We start from the raw sequence: 25957 nt of genomic DNA, 5'->3' as shown, positions 1-25957 counted from the left end.
ATGTACTATTTTGTGTGCAGAATAATTTCCAAGCAGCCTTCCATGTATGAAGATGAACACCTACAGGGCAGAACGCTGGCGACACTTCAGCCAGTTTCTGTTAACGTGAGCGCGTCTTAACGTTTGTATTTAGTTAGCTTGATTGATAAGAGGAACTACTATACGAGTGGGAGGACACTGACACGAGCAAAAGCAGGGACTACGCACACACTCGAAACAACAACAAAGCCAGCAATAACAGCAACGGCACCGACAACAAGAACGTCATGGAAAGAGACGGCAGACGGGTCAGGAAACGTCCAGAGAATCACAATCCCCCTCTCACACGAAGGAGAAATGGAGGCTACAATGCACCTGGAAAAATTTATCTTTTTGATATTTCAGGAATTAGACAAGACTCGGAAAGCGGTCCGTCCTTCCATGTGCTTTTATAAATTCTCTCAGCCACCTCGTCAGTTTGATTCCTGTTTACTTATCACTCTAATCTGCCTGCGAGACCACTACTGTGCTTCGTTTTGCAAGTTTTACGCTTATCTTCCCGTTTCTTTATTTTAAAGGATGAGCAACGTGATTGTGCTTCTCGGTCCGCACGGCCATCTGAGGCAGGGGACTGCAGAGGTCAGAGGTTGTGTGGGAGCGACCTCCTCAAGTCAGGAGGAAGGAGTCAGAGCTACTGCACCAGAGAAACGTGACTCCCTCCTCAGCAACGTGCACGGCTACTCAGGAAGCACTTAGGGAGGGGCAGACGCTCAAACACACGCTCTTCAAAGGGCCAGCATTTAGCCGTGGGAGAGTTTTCTTCTTACGCCTACACAGGACGTGGCAGGTGGGGAAAAGGGGGAAAGACCTTGTTGGAGAAAAGATGTGGGCAAGAAATCAATCAAGCATCGCATCCAGTTGGTCTGCCAAGTCGTCGAACATGCTGCCGATGTCATCCAGGATCGAGACCGTTGCTTTTTTGCTGAAATAAATAAAGAAACACGCCATTATTTGCATGAATTGAAGCCCATAGAATACATTGTGATAATTAGGGTATATTTTTGCCCCACTGTTAGGATTTAATATAATAATTGTCTCCGTTTTTATATTTCTGATGCACTGATATTTTTGGCAGCCTCAGAAAATTATTATGTTTGAACAGCTTTAGTTTTCTTTGACTGTTCTGAGTTTGTTTCTGACTTGGAAATTGCTACATTGTTATGTTGATGACACTCACTTATGTTTATCCATGAAACCCAATGAATCTATTGGGTTACTTAAATTACATGCACGTCTTATAGACATAACTAGGCCTGTCACGATAACAAATTTTGATGGGCGATTTTTTGACTCGGAAATTATTGCGATAAACAATAATACTGTTTGAAATTTGACAATAATTAATAATTATCAAATTTAGGAAGAAATGTTGGTTAATTTTTGCGTGTAGTACCTTTTTTAACCACTGAATGGAAGTATAGATTGTTTGAACTGAAGGATGGATAGTGAGGGAGTGAGCAGTGTGTCTATATGAAAAATGAGAGGGAGGCCCCTTGACGTGACATGGGCCTTCTCTTGTTCCTGTTTTTTGGTTCTCAAAATGGCGGACGTTCGGTGTGATTTGAGCTCTTTAGCGTAGCATTTTTCACACAAAGATTTTAATAAAAATCAGTAAACGACTACTCAACTTCTTTTTGCAGAGAAAAACTACTTTTTAGACAAAGGCACGGGTTTCAACCGTGAATTTTGGAGCTTCGACAAGACGGAGGATTTTTCCTGAGGTCGGCCTGTTAGCTTAGCTCGTAGCTTAGCTTCTCAGCTTAGCTGCTTTTAACGATCCAAAAACGCAATTTTGAACAGTTAAAATGGATTTTTACGAGAAAAGAGAATGGGAGGGGTCAGTGAAGAGCACCGGAGTTCAGCCTTTTGTCATCCAGTGTCTTCAGTAGAAAGAGAGAGATGAAGAAACGATAAAGCCGATAAATGAAAATGAGGTTGATAATTTTCATTTATCATGTGATTAATTGATTTATTATTTATTGCGACAGGACTAGACATAACATCTTGGATGACCTTTAATTGTCTGCTTTTAAACTCAGACAAGACGGAGGCTGTGGTTTTTGGACTTGAACATCTTATAAATAAACTTTGCAGCCTGTCACTTCCTGTGGATGGCGTTGATTTGGCCTTTAGTTCTAAGGTAAACAATGTCACCAGGACCACTTTCCTCCACCAGCGTAATATCACTAAGATTAGAAACATCTTGTCCAACAATGATGCAGAGAAACTGCTCGATGTATTTATCACTTCAAGCTGGACTATTGTAATGGTTTATGGGTGTCCAAACACTTCTTTAAAAAGTCTTCAGTTAATCCAAAATGCTGCTGCCAGAGTCTTAACTGGAGTTAGAAGGAGAGATCATATTCCTCTAGTTTTAGCTTTAATCTATTGGCTCCCTATGAAATTCAGAACATTTAAAATCTTCCTTCTAACATTCAAAGCTCTCAACAATTAAGTTCCATTTTATACCAAAGATCGTATTGTTTCATATTTTTCAAAGAGTGCATGTCACTCCCACACTGCGGGTTTACTTGTGGTTCCTAGTGTTTCAAATTGTAAAATGAGAAGCAGATCTTTCAGTTATCTTGTGGAAACAACTTGCAGTTTCTGTCCGTGAGGCTGACACATTTACTTTTTAACTCTTCCTTTTGATGAATCCTATAGCTAGGGTTGGTAAGGGTTTCATGAGTTATCCCTTAGTTATGTTGCTATAGGCTTAGACTGGTGGAGGATAAATTGACCACATCATCACTCTGCTGCTGTCTTTATTCACTCTTCTGTTCACATTTGTATTTGCAATTATTTTCTACCAACATGTTTTTCTTTGTCTTTAGAGAACAAAACCAGCTGGTCCAGTCATATTCCTGTCCTCTCTGTCCCCAGCCAGTTCATCCAGATGTGCTACCTAGTTCTGCTGGAGGTGTGTTCCTGTTAAAATTAAGTTTAATGAATGTTTGAAATTAGTCGTCTCTGATGAGACGTTCACATAATTTCTGTTTTTTAGTTTACACGCTCCAGTGGATTTTATTTTATATTTAGCTGAAGTGGTGAAACCTGCAACTTTCCTTCCTACTCACTCGTTTGGCTTGTCCTCCTCCTTTATTTTATGCTCCACAACCTGCAGGGCTGCAGCCAAGGAGGCGCTGGTCTCCTCCAAGCGATGCTGAATGTGTTCTGCTTTCTCCGCTTCCTCCACTCCAGTCTCCGTATCCTCGTTCACTCCTTCCCTCACTAAAGACCTCCTCTCCACCTCCCTCATTTTCACATCTTCAGCTCGCCTCTCTTCTTGTTCTGTTTTTATCTTGAGCTCCTTCTTCTTCTTCTCCTCCTCGTCCTCCTCCTCCACCTCCCGTCCTCCCAGCAGGTCGATGGAGAGCCCGGCGATGGAGGAGCGGGGAGGTTTGACGGGGTGAGGCGACGGAGTGGAGGGACTCTGGAGCGGCGAGGGGGAAGCAGGAGGGAGTCCTGGAGACAGACAGGGGGCTGAGGGGGTGTCGGGAGCTGGAAGTGGGGCAACAAAAATGGGAGAGGAGAGTTTGGGGGCTGAAGTGGGACTGGCTGCAGCTGGGCTTGTAGCAGCAGGGCTCGAACTCGCGGTGGCTGAAGATGCTGCAGCTTTGCCTGGTTTAGGAGCTGTTGGAGGCCCACGGGGTTTTGGAGATACGGGAGGAGGAACACGTTTTGACTCTGGTCAGGGAGAATCCCAGAAACAAACAAACAAAAAAAAACCCATCAGTTTTCTTATTAACACAGTATCAATAAACCAAAGCAAAGCCAATAGGGTATAATTAGATTCTACTTCTTAGGTTTGACCATGTGCTGCTTCTAAATAGGCCGGTCACGATAACAAATTTTGCTGGGTGATTAATTGTCTCAGGAATTATTGCGATAAACAATAATATTGTTTGAAATTTGACAATAATTAGTAATTATTGTCAAATTGAAGAAGAAATGTTGTTTAATTTTTGTTTGTAGTACCTTTTTTCACCACTGGATGGCAGTATAAGACTGTTTGAACCGAAGGATGGATAGTGAGGGAGTGAGCAGCGTGTCTCTAAGAAAAACAGGAGAGAGACTCCTTGACGTGACATGTGCTGTCTCTCCTTTCTATTTTTCGGTTCTCAAAATGGCGGATGCTCGATGTGGTGTGAGCTCTTTAGCATTTTTCACACAAAGCTTTTAATAATAAATCAGTAAACAAGTTCTCAGCTTCTTCTTGCAGAGAAAAACAACTTTTTAGACAAAGGCACGGGTTTCAACCGTGAATTTTGGAGCTTCGACAAGACGGAGGTTGTTTCCCCGGAGGATGGCCTGTTAGCTTAGCTCGTAGCTTAGCTTCTCAGCTTAGCTGCTTTTAACGATCCAAAAACGCGATTTTGGACATGAAAACAGATTTTAAAGCGAAAAGAGAAAGGGAGGGGTCAGTGAAGAGCACCGGAGTTGAGTCATTTGTCATCCAGTGTCTTCAGTAGAAAGAGAGAGACACGAAGAAACGATAAAGTCGATAAATGAAAATGAGGTTGATCATTTTCATTTATCATGCGATTAATTGATTTATTGTTTATTGCGAGAGGCCTACTTCTAAAGTCTTCTTAAGTAGCTGGTTCAACTCCCCGCCATGGCCACATGTTGTGGTATCCTTGAGCAAGACACCTAATCCCTAACTTGGGCGCTTACATAACTGCCCACTGCTCCACCTGGGTGTATCTCAGGTGTGATGAGATAATTAGAAAGCTCATTTCGTCATTGTGTGGGACCATACAACAACAACACATAGCACTTTCTTCTTATTTCTTCTAAAATTCAACTCTTTCGGTTATCAAGAGTAGCAAATATTTCAAAACTATTTTATTACCAACATTTTTTTGCAACATTATCTTTAAGATCTTGGGAACAAATGTGTCGAAGCATGAGAAATAAATGCTAAAACCTGTTTTGTGTCTGTCAGATTGTGTTATCTTTAATATATGATTCAGCTAAAGAAACAAGAACAGAGTGTTGTGGAAGGTGCCTAAAGATCCAACCTAAAAGTGGTTCTTGCCAAGTTGCCTGCTATGTGTCGACACCACAACACTGGTTAATCTGCTGAGTTGGCAGAAGATTTTTAAGCCTAAATGAACGTTAGGTCAGAGATAAGTGGCTTAAAAAAACAATACAACCATATGAAAATTATCAGACTGGTCAAAGAGCAGCCAAAGCCCCACAAGCAAACAAACAAATAAATAATTACTACCGGTAAATACTTTGAAGAACTTTTGCAAAGGCAACTGTAAAAAGTTTAAAAGGTTTTGCTACTTGAAACAAATATAGTAATATAAAGATGTGAAATGACTTTTTAAGTACTGTAAATATTGGGTCTTTTGTTTTTTTTCCTTCCTCGCCACAAAAAAAAAAGCTTCTCATTAGTTTATCAAAGCATAACGTCAAGCTAAAATGACAATTAAATTGATGAACATGAAAAAAAATATGGTTTGTAGCCATCTTTCTGTCTAGAGCTGTTTTAAAAATGAGAAAAAATGAAAAGATGAGGTAAAAATCACATAATTAATACATCGTCTTTCTCTTTTGCAATTTAAAAAAAACCTAAAATCAATGGTGGGGTGGTACAGTGGCACAGTTGTTAGAGCTGTTGCCTCTCAGTGAAAAGGTTGCAGGATCAAATCCTGAGCTGGGACCTTTCTGGGTGGAGTTTGCCTGTTCTCTCCGTGCATGCGTGGGTTTTCTCCGGGTGCTCCGGTTTCCTCCCACAGACCAAAAACATGGATGTTAGGCTGATTGGTAACTCTAAATTGTCCCTAGGTGTGAGTGAGCGAGTGAATGGTTGTTTGTCTCTATGTGTCCCTGCGATGGATTTGCGATCTGTTCTGGGTGTACCCTGCCTCTCGCACTGTGGATGCTGGAAACGGGCAGCAGCAACCCCTTGTGGAGAGACGGCAGCTCTAACCACCAAGCCGCCTTATATAAGAATCAAAAATGTGAACATATAAACAATTATTTTTAAAAGCAGAAGTTCTTATGCAAACAAGACACCCTCACTTATCAATTATCAAATAAAGACAAATATTAAAAAAACAAACATCTGGAATAATGGCACTAAACTAAAACATGTGTGTGGTTATTTGTTCTGTCTTTTCCATAGTATATTTAAAAATCTGTTGCTGACAGAAATGCAGATGAGTGAACCTATTTCTAAACATCAGCATCCAACAGGATGACAGACTCACTGCAACACCAACTCATTGCACACTGCAGTGATGACAAACATGTTTATGTAGGTCAGGGGTCTGCCACATGTGGCTCTTTGGTTCCTGTGCAGCGGCTCTTTCAAGCTTGGACCAAAACTGACATAAAACTGAATTTTATAGGATGTTATAGCCACAACAAAAAATGACTAGTTTTAGCAGTTTTCCTGTCATTTCATTAGCAAATATGTGAATACTAGTACAAATACGCAGAGTAACTTTATGCTGTATTTTTTTACAAAAGGAAACTCAATTTCTCCACAATAAAAAAAAAAAACATACGCCTGCACAGTTCATTGTTTTAGTTTTTTAAAATCTGGCAAAATAATATCTTTTTTTTTTTACAAGAATCCAGTCTTCTGTGATGGACTGGCAACCTGGATATGGGCACCAGTGACGCCCAGTAACCTGAAAAGGAAGAAGCGAGTAAAGAGAATGGATGGAATTCAGTCTTTTCTTTTGTCTCAAAATGTAAAAATATCAATAAATGTTAACAACCATGGGATGATTTTAGTTTTATAATTTTACACCTACTGGCCAGAAAAGCCCCCTCTAACAAACTTAAAGTGGCCCATGGGCCACCAGTTGATAATGACAATGGTAACAGGCTTTGCAGCTCTGGACACGTTTGATTTAGTGAACGAAGGGGCAGAAATGGCTCTTTTGATTGTAAAGGTTGTAGATCCCTGATACAGGTATACTGTATGTAGGTAAACAGTGTGTATAACCCTAACCCACTTCTTTCTTTTCGGGTCACGGGGGTCACTGGTGCCCATATCCAGCAATCACTGTGTGAGAGGCATGGGACACCCTGGACAGGTGGAAAGTCCATCACAGGGCCCATTTGGCTGCCCATTGGGGAGATTTTTCAAATCCAAAATGGAGATTGTGGAGTTCAAAGCTTTAAGTTACATGAGAATCACTGTTAATGCTGCAAATTCAAATGCACATTAATCTCCTTTCCCTCCAGAAGACATGTTCGGCCCAAGTAAAGTTCTAATCTAATGCAGTTTAAAGCTCCAACTGCACACTCTCCAGTTCTAAATTGAAAAAGCTTCCGAGATGGGAAGCAAAACACCTTCAGCTACAGAACGGAAGTCAAGCTGCTTCGGCTTTTAAAGTTTTAGGTGAACATTTTTCTGAATGGCTGACAATCTACACAAACAACGCATGAGAATATGCAGAGCTAAAAGCCCAAACGCTGACACACGCACTTCACAAGGAGATAATCTGTGTGTGAAATGAGTTTTCACTTTTGTAAACAGTTTGGGCCGAGGTGTGGTTAGAGTACACAGGAAGCAGGATGTGAAGTAAAAGCATGTGGACATGCAGCTTACAGAAGAGGAGTAACGAATATGTGATCAACAAGAACACACATATGCAAATGCTTGAGGATTTTTTTGCAGCATTCATTTTTTTATCCCATTAAATCTGAAATTATCATTAGGGAGATGGCTGGGTAAAGTTTGTTGTATTCCTGCAGTCTTTTTATCACGCCTGGAAAATGTTATTATAGTGTGAATGCTTATGAAGCATTCACTCTACTGTGATCCATTTTTCTTCCGTAATTTTTCAGCATCTTTCTTAATCCACAATTTTTGTGCTATTTCAACAAATCATATATCAAAACATTCAGCTCTTTCAGGAAAATCCTGCTATGACTTTTGGTATTGGTGCAACTTTAGCTTTTTGAAATATTTAGCCTTTTCTGCCACTTTTTCCCTCATAGAAAATGAATTGAGCTCATTTTACATCCTTCATCTCTTTAGCTCTGTTTACAACCTTTTACTGCTCCTTTCACATTTTGTTCTGCTTCAGCTTCTTTCAGCTTCCTTATGCAAATTTAAACTTTTTCAGCTACTTTTAGCTGTTTTTCAGCTGTTTTGTGCTCCTTTCAGCTTATTTCTGCAAGTTTCAACTTTTTCTACTATTTCAGCTATTATTTAACTGTTTAATGCTAATTTTAGCTTTTTCAGCTAATTCCACATCTTTTTGCACTCATTTAAACTGTTTTCAGTCTAATTCAGCAAAAATGTGCTCTTTCCATTTCCTTCTAGTAATTTAGGCTTATTTCTACTTTTTAGCTATTTTCAGCTGGGGTTTTATTTTGCTGTTGTTGCTAATTTCAGCTTTTTTTCAGCCTAATTGGGCAAACATGTTCTTTCTGCCTTCTTCTGCTAATTTAAGCTTGGGTTAACTTTTCAGCTAGCTTTTTAGCATTTTTTAGCTAATTTCTGCTGTTTTCAGATAAATTTAAGTTGTTCATGTTAATTTCTGCTACTTTTAGCTTAATTAACTTTTTATGCTAATTTCAGCTTGTTATGCTACTTTCAACTTTTTTTGTCAAGTTTCAGCTTTTTCTGCTCTATCAGCTACTATTTAGCTCTTTTGATGCAAAGTTGAGCTTTTTCAGCTAATTCCACATTTTCAGAGCTCATTTCAGCTCTTTCCACTTCCAACTGGTAGTTTAAGCTTCTTTCTGCCTTTTCAGCTACTTTTCAGCTATTTCTTTTATGCTAATTTCAGCCTTTATTTTAGCTAATTTCCTAATTTTTGTTATAATTTCTGCTAATTTAAACCTAATTCAGCAAATATGTGTTCTTTCTGATTTCTTGTTAATTTAGGCTTGTTTTTCCATTTCAGAATGTTTTTTAAGCTAATTTCAGCTGTTTTCAGCAAGTTCTTCTGCAATAAGCATTCACACTGCATTTTCACAGGAAATGCAATTTATATAGTAATTACTTGTACAATAACGTTTACAGTTATTTAGCATATAAACTTTTCTGAGTCAAAAAGCTTAACTTAATGACTCAAGCTTCAATGTTGTTTGACTGTGTGTGTTTAGGTCTCACCAGGACTCTGCGCCAGCTCAGTACTATCAGGGCCAGGTATGGGGACCCTGCGAGTTGGAGTTGGAGGGTCAGCCTGTGTTTTCCTCATGACCACGGAGGATGGTTTGGGTGAGACAGGTGGCTTCAGAGACTTCCTGGCCTCCATCCACTCACAGCTCTCTTTGGCGGTCTCAGTCCTTTCTGAAGCTTCGGACACCGGCCGTCGCCTAAGCACCAGGCCACCATTCGGCTGTGGCTCATGTTTACTTATTCGGCTGCTGTCTGGAGAATCTGATTGATTATTGCTTTGAACAACGCATTCTGTTTGCTCAGATGTGCGCGGCCTTCTGCGTATGGTGTCCGAGCCAGTTGTCATGGTAACAACAGTTGTAGCTATAGACTCAGGTGCTTCGGAGTCCATGGCAAGAGGTCGTGGCTTCCTTCTGAGTGTTGCTGTGCCGTCTGTGATATCGGATGCTGAGGAGACCACGTTAGATCGAGGTCGTGGTTCTGGACGTTGCTGCACTGGTTGCCGAGGTAACTGCTCGGTATGGCTACCAGGGAGGCTTTCAAGTCCACCAATGGTCCTGCGCCGACTCATCACATCCTCCTCCTCAGATCCTAGGCCTCCTGCCCCAGCCTGGCGACGGAGAAGCGGTGGACTCACCTGTAGATCAAATGTTCTTCATTAATACCTCTTCATAAAGACTCTAAATGTAACAGGTTTAAACACACCCACCTGTAGATAGCTGGTGCCACTTCCCAGGTTCTTTTGCACCATGGATGTTTCCAGCATGGCCGCAAGGCTGCGAACGCTCCCAGAAGCACCTTCGGATCTCTCGAGGCCTGCAGAGTCCAAAGCCCTTAAAGCTGCTCCCAGGGTGCCGCAGTCGCTGGCTCGCCGCTCTCGATAGGTTGGCAAACCCAGAAGCCCCTCCCCCTCCCCGTCACCTCCAGTAATGGAAGAGCAGGACCGTTTTGGTGGCGTCGGGGGCCGACCTTTCCGTCGGGGACGGAGAGTGACTGATGATTGGCTGTGGTGAACAGTGACATCATTAGAGGAGGCGGTGTGCGTGGAGCTGCTGCGGCACACAGTTGCATATTTAGAGTCTGAATCTGAGCCGATGAGACTGTGCGTCCTCCGTCGCTCCTCTTCCTCACAGGGTAGCCGCAGGAGAGGTACTGATGAATCCAATGTGGCCAACTGGGTGGACGGACGAGGCCGGGCCCGGGGGGAGGCCTGCTGGGTGCGGGCGTGTGGAGGGGTCTGTGGAGGTGTCTGGGTGGGTGTGAGGGGAGGGGTCTGTGAAGGTGTGACACCTGGCCGAGGCTTGGCCAGAGGGCTGGGGGCACCATCTCTCTGCCTCCTTGCCTCTCTGCGTGGCTCTGAAGAAGTGCTGCCACATGGGCTGGGTGGAGACGACGAGGAACTCTGAGGAGGCTCAGACCCACTCTCCCCTCTCTGTAGCTCCTTCAGTTTCTTCACTCCCAACATCAACTTCTTCTGATGTCCTGAGGCAAAACAGGGGTGAGAGGGAAGCGGAATTATTGTAAGCTAGAAAAAAAATAAATGTATTAGAAGAGGTTCCATAATAACTTTTATTTTGTTAAAGAATAATAAGGCCATGTCATTTATAATTGTGTCAAAATGCAAGTCTTAAAGGCGGCCCACTTTAAACAAGTGATGATCACCTCTTGATCTCTTAGACAAACCTAGATTTCACAAGTTCACACTGACTGTTCCATTTTTTGTGTTGTAGGGGAAGGACATAATGGAAAAGTATCTACCCTCACAAATTGTATTTTTTAAGAGGTACACTTCAAAGGGTTACAAGCAAAACTAGCCCCCCCCCAAAAAAAACAAACAAACAAACAAACAAACAAACAAACAAACAAACAAACAATAATAATCACAAATTAAAGTGTTTGTCTAGCTTGACATATTCTGATATAGAGTAGTCCTCGCTACTTCCTGGTTCGTTATTCATGAACTCGCTCTATTGCGGTTTTTCAAAGTAAGATTGGACATGACACACAACTGGCTGATTGATTGATGAGCCGCACGATCGGCATGGAATTTTTATTCAAAATAAATTATTTTAAATTATTTAGCACCTGCTGCACCTGTGTGCACAGCTGTGGGAGAAGTTTCCACCTGCAGCTGATCAACTGATCTCCGTGCAGTGCGGAGAAGTGGGCGTGGCCGAGAGAGCACCCGGAGGCAGGGAGCTGAAATCATGACATTCTGTGCTCTTTTAGAGCATTTAGAAACATTTTTTAGAATACTGCAAGAGTGTGTGAAGGGTTTAAAACACCTTAAAAAAAAAAAAAAAAAAAAAAAAAAAATATATATATATAAAAATAATAAAATAAACTACTAATTGCTATTTGTACTACTATTCTTACTTTGCGTTTTTTCACTTTTCACGGGGCTTCAGGGTACAGATCCCCTGCGATAAACAAGGAACTACTGTATTATGTTTGGCGTCACTGTCATCATTCTTTACAAACATAAAAAAATTAAATTAACTAGCTAAATGACATAATGAACAATGAACTGACTTATAGCCACTTTGTATTTGCTAAGATTGAATAACTACGGTAGCCATTCTGAATCAATATGTTCAGTACATCTTAAGAATACATTATGAAAGTTTCATTACATTTGTCCTGTGGTTCATGAGATATTTTGCTAACAAATAAACACCCACATGCAGAGGAAATTGCATACTTGCCACACCTCCACAAATTTTCCAAAATGTCTGAGCATTTCATGTTCACAGATTTTTCTGTATTTTTTTTAGCAGAGAATGTATAGTAAACTGAAATACAAAGAATACGGTCTTGCATTTTATTTAATACGATATACAACAACTTAGTATTTTAACAAAATATAACCATCTTTACCTCTTTAAATAACTTTATGAGTCTATTCCCTATCTAATTGTGACTTACCGAGCTTTGAGATGCCGATCTCTTGCAGATCTTCAAGGCTGATGTCAGAGACAAAGTCAATGTTTTCGTAGCCATTCTGCACAAGGACTTGGTAATACTGACTGAGACCCAGGTGAGACAGCCAGTCTGCCAAGTTGGCCTAAATTAGAGAAGAAAAAAAAAAAAAAAATTGGGCAATAATTTACTGATTTATACAAAGCTGTAATGAGCAAAACTTAACCAGGTGACAGAGCAGCATAAATGTAGCTCGAGTCTACAAAGCTTCCAGATTTCAACATCTCCCTTTGCTGTCTCCAGGAGAGGCCTTACAGGTTTGTGGTCCAGCAGCCAGTCTGTGGAGTACAGCTTGCTGATTTCTGACAGCAGCTTCTTTCGATGTCCAGGCTTCATCACATTAATTGCTGTCAGGTCCTTAAACGCAAACAACACTTGGATTAACCACGGCCACAGACAGAAGCTTTTTCTTAAATTTGCAAACAATTTGATGCTAGTTTGACGTGAATGCACGGGATGCATGTGAGATGCCTTCGGGAATATTTATCTTTGGATAATCTCTGATGAGTGTTCCCTGCCTTTTAGGTCGTTTATGTCATACTGTAGTGTCTGCTTCAGTACTCACACATGCACAGAGAATGACACTTAAATCCCCACAAAAGGACAAACACGGACTGATGCTAACAGAGCAGACGAAGCCACGTGTGAAAACAAATATACAACTGACGTGGGCAGAGAATGAGATGTGACCGGTTCAGACTCACAACAGATGACAAGGGTGAACACTTTGTGTGTTTTGCTGGCTAACAGAGAGCAGTCAGAGGTCATGACCTTACCTCAGGGGTCATGCAGCCAATGGTGTCTAGATCATATCCAGCCGTGAGGAAGTGGGTGGTGTAGAACTGCAGCTGAAACTCACCCAGCCACGTCACCACTGCCTGCTTCTAAAAAACAGAAGACAGAACACGAAGAATCTTAAAAAGTTACATTTATGTAAGCCTGACATATTACACTGTCATTACTTATTTAACAAAACAGAGCCATGGCAAAACAGCACATCAAAATATTTACCTGCTTTCAGACATTAAGAGCAGCCAGGTGATGTTAATTAAATGCACTTGATCAACTCATCGTCATCATTAGTGAGCAGCTCTATAAAAGCTGAAGCGTTGACAACTCTTTAGTCTGAAATATTTCAATGTACTTTAATGCTAACACAAAAAGGCTTTACAGTGATGTTAAACAATCGTCGTCCATCAGTTAAGGAAGGGTTTCACTTTTCTAAACAAAATGGAATTGAGGAATTGAGAGGTTGTTTTGATCGAACAGACTGTCAGGTTTTCAGAGAAGCTGCTGAAAATGGAGGTTCGCTTGATCTGGACCAATACACCTCCTCAGTTCTGGGTTGCATTAGTACATGTACTGACACAGTCTCCACTATCAGAAATGTTAAAAGCTACCCAAACAGAAAACCTTGGCTGAATGCAGAGGTACGCACCCTGCTGGAAGCCAGGAACACTGCCTTCAGGTCTGGAAACTCAGAGGAGCTGAGTAGGACAAGGAAAGAGCTGGTTGCTGGTATTAGAGGGCCAAGGCCACATATGCACAGAGGATCGAGGGTCAATTCATCTCACAAGACCCTCGGATCATGTGGAGGGGCATTAAATGCATAACGAATTATAAAGGAAGGAGTGAACAATGCCCCAAAGACCCATCTCTGCCTGATGCCCTCAACAAGTTCTATGCACGCTTTGAAGACCCGAACAGACTACCCAGCGCCAGACTCACCTCACCACTGGATGAAGAGCATCTCAGCGTGACCTCAGTTGAAGTAAGGAGTACTTTCAGGAGGATTAATCCACACAAAGCAACCGGCCCAAACAACATCCCCGGAAAAGTGTTGAAAGAATGTGCCGATCAGCTCTGTGAGGTGATGGCAGACATCTTTAACACCTCACTTACCCTGGAGACAGTTCCCACCTGCCTGAAGACTGCCACTATCATCCCAGTCCCAAAAATCTCTACAGTGACTGGTCTGAATGACTACCAGCCAGTGGCCCTCACCCTGATAGTCGCTAAATGCTTCAAAAAACTGGTCATGACTCACATCAAAACAACCATCAACATCAACGAGGACCCTCATCAGTGCATACCGTGAAAACCGATCAACAGAGGATGCCATCTCCTCTGTGGTCCACACTGCGATCAACCACCTGGAGCAGAAAAACTCTTACGTCCGTATGCTCTTTGCGGACTTCACATCTGCCTTCAACACCATGATCCCCCAAACCCTGATGGACAAACTATCCACACTAGGACTAAGCCCCTCCATTTGCAACTGGGTACTAGACTTTTTAACAAACAGACCACAGTTAGTGAGGATCCACAACTTCTCCTCCTCCGCCATAACCCTCAGCACTGGCTCTCCTCAGGGATGTGTGCTGAGCCCCCTTCTGTTTACTCTGCTCACGTATGATTGTGCAGCTACCCATCCAGACTGTCACATTGTAAAGTTTGCAGATGATACAGCGGTGGTGGGATGCATCACAAACAATGATGAGTCCAGCTACAGGCAGGAGGTGGAACACCTGGCGAGCTGGTGCAAAGAGAATTACCTTCACATCAATGTGAAGACATAGGAGATGATTGTGGACTTCAGAAGGAACAAAAACATCTACACCCCCCTGAACATAAGAGGATCTGTGGTGGAAGTGGTCTCCAGCTACAAGTACTTGGATGTACACATGAATGACAACCTCAGCTGGAGGAACAACACCACCAGCCTAATCAGGAAAGCTCATCAGAGACTCTACTTCCTCAGACGGCTGAGACGAGCTGTCTGGGAAGCTCAGTCCTCACCTCCTTCTACAGGTGTGCAGTGGAGAGCATCCTGTGCTCCAGCATCAATGTGCGGCATGGAGGCTGCACAGCTGCAGAAAGAACAGCTTTGCAGAGAGCGGTGAAGGCTGCACAGAAGACTGTTGGAGTCAGTCTCCCCACCATCACAGACATCTACACCTCCAGATGCAGGAAGAGGGCCACTTGCATCATGAAGGACCCCACTCACCCAGCACACACACTTTTTGCCCCACTCCCCTCAGGAAGGAGGTTGAAGAGCATTAAGTGTAGAACCACTAGACTGAGGAACAGCTTATTGTTTATTTAAAATGTTACAGTATTTAAATTTAAATTGTTTAAGGATGGAGATTGGGAGTAACAAGTGATGGGTGTGATTGCAATTGCAGCCTGGCACATGTCATGACAAAGTATACTGAACTTGAACTTGGACTACTGTATCCCAACTTCGCGGTTTTTCACCGCGATAAATGAAGGACTACTGTACGTTTTTTTTTTTTTTTTAATTCAATGCTGCAAAACTGCAACAATCTTATTTGGAGAGATGACACAATTATGGAGAGATTTGACCATAAGGCACAGTGCTATGTTTGGTAAAAACCTAAGTGTAGCACTCAGCACTATACTTCATAACAATACTCAAGCATGTTGGTGTAGTAGGTTGATGATTTGGGTTTGTTTCGCAGCCATAGGACCTGGGGATGTTGCAGCCTCCGAGTCAACCATGAACTTGACTGATTATCAAAGCATTTTTGTGTCAAATGTGAAGCCATCTGTCCAGCAGCTGAAGCTTAATGGAAATTGGGTCATGCAACAGGACAACGAAGCAAAGCAAGGCAGCAATCTAGAACAGAGGCCTGAAAAATAAATTGTGATGTTGCAATGGCCCAGTCCAAGTCCAGACTAGAGGTTTAATACAAGTTGTTTATCAGAGGATGTACTTACTTCAATTGAATAACTCCTAAAGACTTGATGATTATTTTTAAATCATACACTTTAAATAGGGCACACCTAATTTTTTCTATTACTAAAATACTAAACTAAATCTAAAATACTACAAACTTAAACCTGCAGTATAAATACTAAATTTAAATATCTAAGCCAAGTGTGTGCAAACTGTAGCTCTTGAGTCACATGCGGCTATTCGGTCCCTCTTCAGTGGCTCAAAACATTAAATAATGTTTGTATTTATGACTAGTTTTTGTATTTTTTTCTGTTCATTTGTATGCAAATATTTAAATAAAGTCTATATGACAGAATGATACAAATAACAGAAAAAAATATTCATCACATTGTGCTAATAGTTAACTAGCTTGTTGGCTACTTCATTAATCCAACTTCAGGCCAAATAATGCGGTCTTTCTCTGAAATATAATAGAAAATGAAAAAAATATATATCTGAGGAAAGTTATTGAAATAAAATAGTGGGATTTATGCATACCACAAATGACTAATATGAGTTATTAAAATAAGTAATTTTACAAACGGACTGCAAATCACTGATGACGACGACAATTAGACGGCTTGCCTTTAATATAAACTTAATTAGAAGTTTAAGTAAATTTTGATCTCTGCCTTTATTTTAAAAAATGCTTTCAATACATTACATCCAACAATCTAATTTAATTATCATTTTCTCTCAATGTTTTAAATATGTTTAATTATATCAAAGTAGGGTATATATAAATATATATAATTTTTACAAATAAATAAAGCACTCAATGTTGCTTAAAGCTCAGTTTAAAATTGATCAAAGGCAGTAAACATAAAAAGTACCAGTAGTCTCTTCTTTGTCTTAATGTATGCAAAATTAAATAATTTAAACAATTCAAGACTGATTTTTAACTTCATAATGTCCCCAAATCATATTTTTTATATGTAGAATTCATACAACACTTAATGAGTTGTGTTATTTTAACTTTAAAGAATGTTTTGCGGCTCTGCACAAATTTGATTTAGTAAGAGAATGGGCACAAATAAAGGTAAAGTTTGCTATTAAATAACGTTTAAAGTAGCCAATCTACTTGGCTTTTTGATTTATTTATACTTTATTGACATTTATAAATGTATTTAACATATACATCCACTTCAATTATTAGTAAAGTATAAATTTAAATGTTTTTTAAAACAACAAAAATAACAACATAAGCAATAACACAAAGGGAGTGAAAACGGTTTTTGTTACAATCATTATATCATTCAGAAATTGCTAGTTGGCTTTTTCATGTTCTGTTTGGCTTTTCATAAACATACTTGATACATTTTTGCTTAGAAACTATGATTAAAAAAAGAGGTTTAGAAGATGTGCGAAGTGCATATATAATAAATGATATGCAGTATTTACAAATTTATGTTAGAAAACTGGTACAGGTAAATAGCTAAAATTATTGTTTTATTCTTTGTCAATTTATGAACAAAAATGATTCAGGTTCATGTTGTTTTCTGTCAAAGTTACAAGTTACTTGAGAAGGTCCGAAGCGTCACTAAGGTTGCAGACCCTTGACACAGAAGGAGACAGGAACTAAAGAACTGACTCTACATTTCCAGGTCAACTTACATTAAAATCTTAATTGATGCTGGATGAGTGAACTATAACACAAATCTTAATGGCAGCTATTTTATTTAAGAAAAGTAACACACTTCCTAAAGAGGGCAAATAATTATTATTTACAGCACTGGTGAAATAAATCAGTTTTCACTCCCCTGTATTGTGTGCATAAGCAAGAAGTCGTCATCGAGGTTGAGATGTCTGTTGGATATCACTAAACCAGTGCATGAAATAATTCAAATTCAGTTTTTGTTAAGAGTGCTGCTCAGAACACACCATTGGTTGGTTCTCTAACTATCTCTCAGATCGGAGGCAATGTGTTCAACATAATGGTACTTCCTCCAGTTATTTAAGTCAACAATGGTATACCACAAGGCTCAGTCTTAGGACCCACCCTCTTTACAATCTACATAGGTAATGCAGGTCAGAGCATCCTTGACACATCCTTACATTTCTATGCTGATGACACAGTTGTTTATTGTCAAGCTAAAACAGTTGCTAAGACTTTCCAGCTTTTGCAATCCGCATTTGACATCATCCAGTCAGATTTGTTCCACCTCAAACTTGTTTTAAATGCTAATAAAATCAAAGGGATGCTTTTTTCAAACAGGAGTCGGTCCCAGCAGTTCTTCCTCTGATTTTATCCTCAAATGGTGTCCTTATTGAGTTTGTTGATTCCTATAAATATTTGGGTATCTTGGTCGACACGCATCTCTTTTAAGCTCCATGTGGAAAACCTAGTAAAGAAACTGAAAGTTAAACTGGGTTTCTTTTTCAAAACAGATCCTGTCTAACTCTGAATGCTAGGAAACACCTTGTAACTGTGACTTTCCTTCCCTCCTTTGATTACAGTGACATTATTTACATGAACGCTCCTACATGCACTCTGCAGATGTTGGATGCTGTCTATCATGGTGCACTAAGATTCATAACTGACTGTGATTATCGTACCCACCACTGCACCCTGTATTCACTGGTTAACTGGACATCATTAACTTCACACAGACTCTCCCACTGGTACATTTTCATCTTTGAATCACTTCTTGGTCTGCTGCCATCTTACATCTCTTCCTACATGTTTATGAGTGAGTGCAGCTACAGCGTGCACTCTCAAGACATTATTACCTGCAGTGTTCCCCCAGTGCAGACTGAACTTGGCAAAAGGGCCTTCTCCTACTCCGCTCCTGGTTCCTGGAATATCTTACAAAAAGATCTGAAGCTCTCGACCTTGACCTCTCTAAGTGGCTTTAAGAATCTGTTGGACTCCTGGCAGGGACCAATGCAGACATGTTCCTGTTTTTAGTTTTCTACATTCGCCTTATAATCTAGCTGTTTTTGTTACATTTTTTGTAAAAAAAAAAAATCTGTATGCCTTTTTATAACTGTCTATTGTTGTCCATTGTTGTCATCATTCTTTGTTGAAATCAGGTCTCTCTTGTAAATGAGTCCACGAGGCTCAATGGGATTAACCTGTCTAAATAAAGGTTGAATGAAAAAAAGGTCAAGTTACATTATTGGTTTTAAACTGCTGGCACACACTTATTGTGGATGAGATCAACCAATGAGGACATTCAACAACTCAATTACTGCTGCTTTTCTAAAAGATGGCAGCTGTTGCCCAGCAACCAGTGGTTCTGGATTACAACATCTGCTTGGTTGAAGATCTCAACCGAAGTTATTTACAGAACAGTTCTCCAGCAGAGCAGCTGCATGTGGGTGTCCACAAGGTGGTGTGATTGCAGGAAGGACAGAAGGCAACAACTGTCTCCTCTAGATGTCTGTCACTCTGCCTGTCTCCATGGCGACACACTCACAATCCTGAGGATGCCAAATATTCAGATGATATGCAGCAGATAATTTGTTATTGTGCCCAATAAACTCCATCCTTCGTGAAATGTCTTCCTCAAAATCCGAGAGCAAAAAAAGCATAAGCAATCAGAAAAAGTCCTTAAAAAACTCACTTTCCCATCATCTTCTTCTGCCTTTCGCTCAAAAGACCGCTGCTCATGAACCGTGCAGCTAGAGGAGCCTTTAAGTTGAGAAGCAGAGATAAACAAAAAGAAGAGTAAAAACATATTTTAAAAGGGTTTTATTTTCAAATGACATCTTTTTAATCACAAGAACGCACTAACGTAAAAACTTAACTTCCTGTCGTGTTTAAAAAAATGTTTCGCAATACACAGAAAGCATTTGTTTGTAATGGCCAACTGAAGTGAGGCATTTGCTACATTTTGGTGCTAAGGGACGTTTTGTAAATGTTGATCACACCATCCTGTACTTTTAGTTCTCAAAAATTCCCAACACCATAATTTTTGTCATTGTTAATACCTTTACCTCCTGAGCATGCCTATTTCACAACAGACATTTAAGCCCAGGTTAAGTTTGTTAAAATTCAGGTCTCTCTTGTAAATGAGTCCCCGAAGCTCAATGGGATTAACCTGTATAAATAAAGGTTGCATGAAAGTCCTACTATTTTATGTCAAAATGGCTGCTGTGAAACAAGTCTGTTGCTCCGCCCAGTTTGGGCATACCCCAGGGCTTAATCTTAAGCCATCTTCTATTTTATTTCTCTCACAGATCTTATCCACCTTGCAAACCACACAAAGTGATTTTTGAGGTTAAATCTTGAATAGCTCACAAATTTCACATCTGATAAGCAGTAGCAACTAAGACATTTGTTTAAACTAAAGGAATAGGCATTATAACACATGCTGGAAATAATTATACGGTGTGCTGAGTAATTCTTAATTATGTTGAATCTATATTGCATGTTCCTATGCGGGTTTTTTTTAAGTCACCCTGAATAACACAAACTCATAAAAACAAACAGGATCTAAGAGGCATGTTAAAACTGCTTATTAATAAAGAATTCTAGTACTAAAAAAAGGATTGAGGAGAAAAATACTCCTGGTGTCTGATAGGAACAGACAGGTGGTCTTTAGAGGACCAGGCTGGCTAAATATGAGATGAAGAAAAAATGATCTAAACAAGCCCAGAGGGAGTTGTTCTACTTGTGAACACAGCCTTGATCACTTCAAATTGTCATCACTTTAGATTAAACAAGATTTATTTATTTTTGTAGGAGGGAAAAGGGGTGTGTGTGTGTGTGTGAATGAATGAAAGATGATTTCATTTATAAATTAAAGGTATTGTCTTGGACAGGGATGCACGATATTATCGGCATGGTATCGGTTATCGGCCAAATAAGTTTTAATATCGGATATCGGCCAGAAATCCAATATCGTGCATCCCTAGTCTTGGAACAAACATATGATGTGAATGTGTGCTTACTTGCTGACTGCTCAACGGACTGTGACTGCTCCAAGAGATGTTCCTTGGCTTTTACTGACTGAGAGAGCACAGTGGCCAGGAGCTAAAACACATGCACAAGCAGATACTTAATTAACATTTGCTAGTGTATAATCACGCCTCAGAGGTGCCTTGTGCCGGAACAAAAAAATACAGATTCTGATTTACAATCCTATTTTTTCTGCAGTTATCTGCTGTACAAAAAATACTACAATACTTGTGTTTATTGGAATATTCCTGAGACTTTAATCATTTCTATGCAGAGTGTTTAGTTGATTATGTCTTTGTTGTAGCAGTATTTCTTGGTAATGAAGCATATACCATTGGAAAGACTATTTATTTCCCCTTAAACTGAACATGTGTTGCGCCCATGTAAGCTTGCCAAATTTTCTCTGCCAATGCAAAATAGCCTTTTGTAATGGCCTGTCTGCAGTCCTGACCTCAACACCACTGAACACCTGTGGGATAAGATGGGCACACCGTTTGTTCCAGAGTGACTAACACAACCACACTGGCTGACCTACTATAACTGCTGGTTGAGAAACAGGATGCCATCCCACAGCAGCATGTCAAAAAGATGGTGAGAGGCATGAGGAGGAGGTGCCAGGCTGTTGGGGTTGTGTATGGTTCTTTCACATGTCAATGAGTCTCCTTGTTAAAACATTAAATTGTTAAATTGTGAATATGTCTCGTTTCTTTACAGGGGCAGCTGTGGATGAGTGGTTAGAGCAGTTGTCCTCCAATGGGAGAGTTGGAGGTTTGATTCCACCAACAGTCACATGTCGAAGTGTCCCTGGGCAAGACACTGAACCACTCATTGCCTCCGATGTGCGTCTCATCGGTGTATGAATTAAACATTTCACACATTAGACATTTCACACATGTCTGCACCTGACCTGTTTAGAACTTAATAGCTGGTATGTTTATATTCTCTGTTATTTTTTATATCTTGTGTGATTCTGTGCATATGTTCCTTTGTACTGAAACTCAGGCACAACAATTTCTTGCGGGACCAATGACGTTGTACCTTATCTAATCTTAAATGTGATTTAATGCACTGATTAGTCTTCACAGATTCAGATTGGCTTTGTATGGATCTACTAGAGTGCTGTATGAATGGGTAAATAAGGGCTTGTAGTGTAAAGTGCCTTGAGTATCTTGATAAGATAGAAAAGCACTATACAAGTACAGTCCATTTACCATTTCTTTAAACCGCAATTATTCAAACCAATGAATAACACCTAACAAGAGACAAGCTGTTTGGCACTGGCAGAGAAGATTTGGCAAAGAAGAATGACAAATTGTCCAATAAATTCGATTTCTAAGTCCAGTTACACAGGGTGCAAATTCATACTTGACTGCATTGCACATAGTTAAATGCACACCGCCACACTTATCTGAAACTAAATTGCATTTTTAGATTTGTATGACTAAGTGTGGCAAGCGTTAAACCTGGCATGAAATAGCAATGCTAAAGTTAACAAAAGAGGATCACATATATTAAAAAATATATTTAGTGCAGTTCACACCTGAAAATATCACCTTTACATTTACAGTGAGTAATTCAGTGCTAAAATGTTTCCACATTTTTGCCCTTCAAATTGTGCATTTTATTTTCTACATTCATACTGTTAATAAGCCCTTTTTTTAAATTGATCCAAAGTGTTTGTCTTATGGTAGCAGCATTTGTCTGTTTGATATGAATTTTCTTTCTCTAATCCATTTGCTCATTTTTTAATGAAAAGTAAATAAATGAACCTGGGTTTATTGTTAAAAAAAAAGGGGCACTGACGTCAACACAAGTACACACTGAGCAGGAAACAAAATTGTGGTTACCATGATAAACATCTTGTTTCCTGAAAATGTTTTTCTCTTTCCTGAAAACGACAGGCTCTGTGTTTTTTGTAAACTAAAAGCAAAAACATGGTAAAAACCTGCACTCAACAAGAAATTTAGGAAGGCCTCTCACCTTGACCCCTTCTGCCTGTGCATGCAAACCTGGAGCATTAAGGCCGTGAGTGTTGACTCCTGGTGTGGGTGCAGGGTGAGGACTGGGCGCCGGTGTGGTCAGGACATGTGTGTTTCCAGAGCTCTGCAGGCTGCTTGAAGACCGAATGCTGCCGAGGCTGCCCACGCTGCCGCTGCGCTCCCCACCTGTACGCGTTAACATGCACGTTACCACATGGAGTAAATGCATAAATGAAAACTGTTAACCCAAAAACGCACACCTGCCATCGGTTTACGCAACACCCAAATGTCCTCACTGGTGCTGCTCTGATGTGCTAAAGTGGGGGAGCCTTGAGGACTCAGCTCTGCAGTGCGAGAACCTGTCACACAAACACACACATATACACACAGCTGTCTTAGTAAAGCTGATGAACTAATACATGCACTATTTTTTAAGACAAACAACATGTATGTGATAATGTATGTATTATGTTTTATACAGTGACTAAATGTGTGTTCAGCTGTGAAATGAATGATATCAATCACTGTTACACTCACTCACCTTCACATCTGAAACACAACCCATAGCGTGTGCAGACCAGTTTATATCTCTTGTTAAATGATCAGGCATCAGTAGAAACTTGTTACTACTGAGAAACAAACTGTTTAAATAGTTTGAGTTTTGATAAAAGGCTCAGTCCTCCTCATATTGGAGTAGGGATGCACGATATTGGATTTTTGGCCAATATGCAATACACCAATATGTTAAACTTATTTGGCTGATAACTGATACCGATATTTTTAATATATGTTCCTTTGTCAGAACATAGCCTTCTTATTTTAGCTTATTTGCTACAAAAATTGTGTAACAGCTGTAAGAGCTGGTGACATATATTCAGTAACAGCCATATGATATGCATAGCACTTTGACTTATATTAAATGAAAAGTGTTAAATGTTATTAATTAGCATTAGTCACCTTCGATGCTGTCTCACTTGTGGAGGCTTGTTCCAGGTTCCTAGCTGCATTGTGGGATCCTCTCCACTCTTGTGCATGAAGGACAGCCAAAGTTTTTGTCTATCCATTGTGCCGTAAGACTAATCATGCTAACGGGGCTAACACTTGATGTCCAAATGTCTGTGGTAAAACTCACCCAAGTGCTATCGGCTATTAGCTTCTCAATGACGTCAGAAATGACGGCTTGTAACACGGGTAAAGTTACGTTGGAAAAATATCTCAGATTGGGGACGATGTAGCGAGGCTCAACGTAGTCCATAAATCTTCACAATCAAACATCTTCAACAACAAAAAAAACTTGCACACCGCCAACATTTTGACCACCGTGATCAGATCAGGTAGGCGCGCATGACGTCATCACGCGCTAGCGCTGCGGTCATCCTTGTCACTGAGTTGTCATACAAAAAAGCAACTTTTATATCGGTGAGTTATTTTCACGGAATGGCCTATGTCCAATATTTAACTTTAACGCTAATATCGACCGATACCGATACCATGTCGATAATATCGTGCATCCCTATATTGGAGGCCTCCTGTACTACGAAGTAGTATTAGCGTCTTAGCAAGGTAACTTCAGGGTCCGTTGGGGATTTTTAGTACCATGCAGCCAGTTCACTTTTTTACTTTTGTTTAAACCAACTTTAAATTGTGCGGAAAGCATAACCTGCTCTGTAACAGGGCAGGTCTAATGACGAGTTAAACACTAGCTCCCTGAGACGCTGATGAGGAACAAGCGGGTAAAGAAAAAAGACAGATGAATATTGGATTTCCACCAAGCGGAACCTGCAGCGCATTAATTTAATAAAATGCACACTGCTAAATTATCCTGGGGGCTGCAGTAGCTAGGTGGTCATAATCCTGTGCCTGCAGATCTGAGCCCATGGTTGCATCAAGAAGGGCATCTAGCATTAAACAATTACCAAATCTTTCACGCAAGTTCACTTGCTGTGGCGATTTCTGCAGAGGGAGTAGCCAAAGCAAAAGCAAAAGCAACAACAACGCTGTTACGGTGTCCATCCATTTTCTGCTGTGTATCCATGATCAGACTGTGGAGGCAAACTTAAGACATCTCTCTCTTCAGCAACACTTTCCAGCTCCTCCTAAAGGACCCCAAGACGTTCCCATTTCCCGATCATACATAATCTTTTTAACAGGTTTTGGGTGTGCACGCCATTTAATTTTTTTCACCTTACAATTTACATTTTTTTTTGTTTTCTTTCTTATTCAAAGTTGGGATAAGTTCTCTGATTCCAGCTCCACCCACTTCACATGAATACGTGTTCAGAGTCAGAAAATTGTCACAATATAATAAGTTTATAACCAGCTTCACAGTAGCACAAAGTGCGAGCTCCATTGTTAGTTTTAGTTAGCCCGATCAGCAGAAGGTACCCTAGGTATGTTAAACCTGCTTCGTAGAACAGAACCAAAGTTGGTAAAAGAACTGGAGAGATGTTCTGCCATTCTTCAGATCCAATTTCATCCAGTCAGTTGTACTCCATTGATGACGTTGTTTTAGGAGTTATTTGAGTCACTAAGTCATTCAGAAACATTTATATACAACACCCTAAAAATATTTTAAATTAGATGAGTCAAAAACCAAACAGTTTCTGGGTTCATGCCATTTTTTTATAGCTATGTTCATGAAATTAAACAACCTGGGATCAGAACTTTTTATTAATTTAATGATTAAAGATGTGGTAAATTATGATATATTTAGTATTTTAATGATCGTTTAGGTGGAAACAATATGACCTTCAATAATACAGGAGCTACTTAGTGAGTGACGATACATATTTCAGACATTGAACAATAAAATGATATTCTACATAGTTGTGCAAAAACAATGATCGCTGTTAAAAATCAGTAATTGAACAAGCAGGTGCATCCAAACCTCAGAATGTTATTCTCTAATAGACAATTTTTCTATAATACAGCTACACTAAGTCAGGTAATTAAAATGGAGCTCTGGATTGAATATTTCAGCTAAAGGGTCAGTTCACTCAGATTACAAGTAAACCGTTTCAGCACCAGAGGAGAGAAATTTAATTTCTTTTATGACAATAAAATAGTTGTGCTAATGGTAGAATACTTGTAAAAAATACCAAATGTCAGAAGATAAATGTCCACATAATTATCTGAGGACTCTATTTTGTTCATTTGACAGAAACTGGTTTAAATAAAAATATAAAGGCAACAAATACAGTTCATTTGTGGTGCAG

General features: G+C 40.1%; 1 protein-coding gene across 1 annotated transcript in view; it reads right to left on the bottom strand.

Annotated features, from left to right (window-relative positions):
* Positions 1-648: 648 nt before the first annotated feature.
* Positions 649-25957, bottom strand: part of si:dkeyp-9d4.3 (caskin-1) — a 41333-nt gene continuing 16024 nt past the window's right edge. The window contains exons 12-22 of the mRNA XM_037690536.1: positions 23003-23101; positions 22744-22928; positions 20757-20838; positions 19427-19494; positions 12898-13005; positions 12377-12478; positions 12068-12206; positions 9852-10624; positions 9134-9779; positions 3117-3726; positions 649-961 (exon numbers count right to left, since the gene is read on the bottom strand). Coding sequence (XP_037546464.1) covers positions 877-961; positions 3117-3726; positions 9134-9779; positions 9852-10624; positions 12068-12206; positions 12377-12478; positions 12898-13005; positions 19427-19494; positions 20757-20838; positions 22744-22928; positions 23003-23101 — 2897 coding nt within the window. The 3' untranslated portion in view covers positions 649-876. The remainder of the gene's footprint in view (positions 962-3116; positions 3727-9133; positions 9780-9851; positions 10625-12067; positions 12207-12376; positions 12479-12897; positions 13006-19426; positions 19495-20756; positions 20839-22743; positions 22929-23002; positions 23102-25957) is intronic.

This window comes from Nematolebias whitei, chromosome 16 (assembly GCF_014905685.2).
Source record: "Nematolebias whitei isolate Nwh7 chromosome 16, NemWhi1, whole genome shotgun sequence".
Classification (NCBI taxonomy): Eukaryota; Metazoa; Chordata; class Actinopteri; order Cyprinodontiformes; family Rivulidae; genus Nematolebias; species Nematolebias whitei.
Note: the sequence above shows the minus strand (reverse complement) of the source record. Positions and strands in the feature narration are given on the sequence as shown.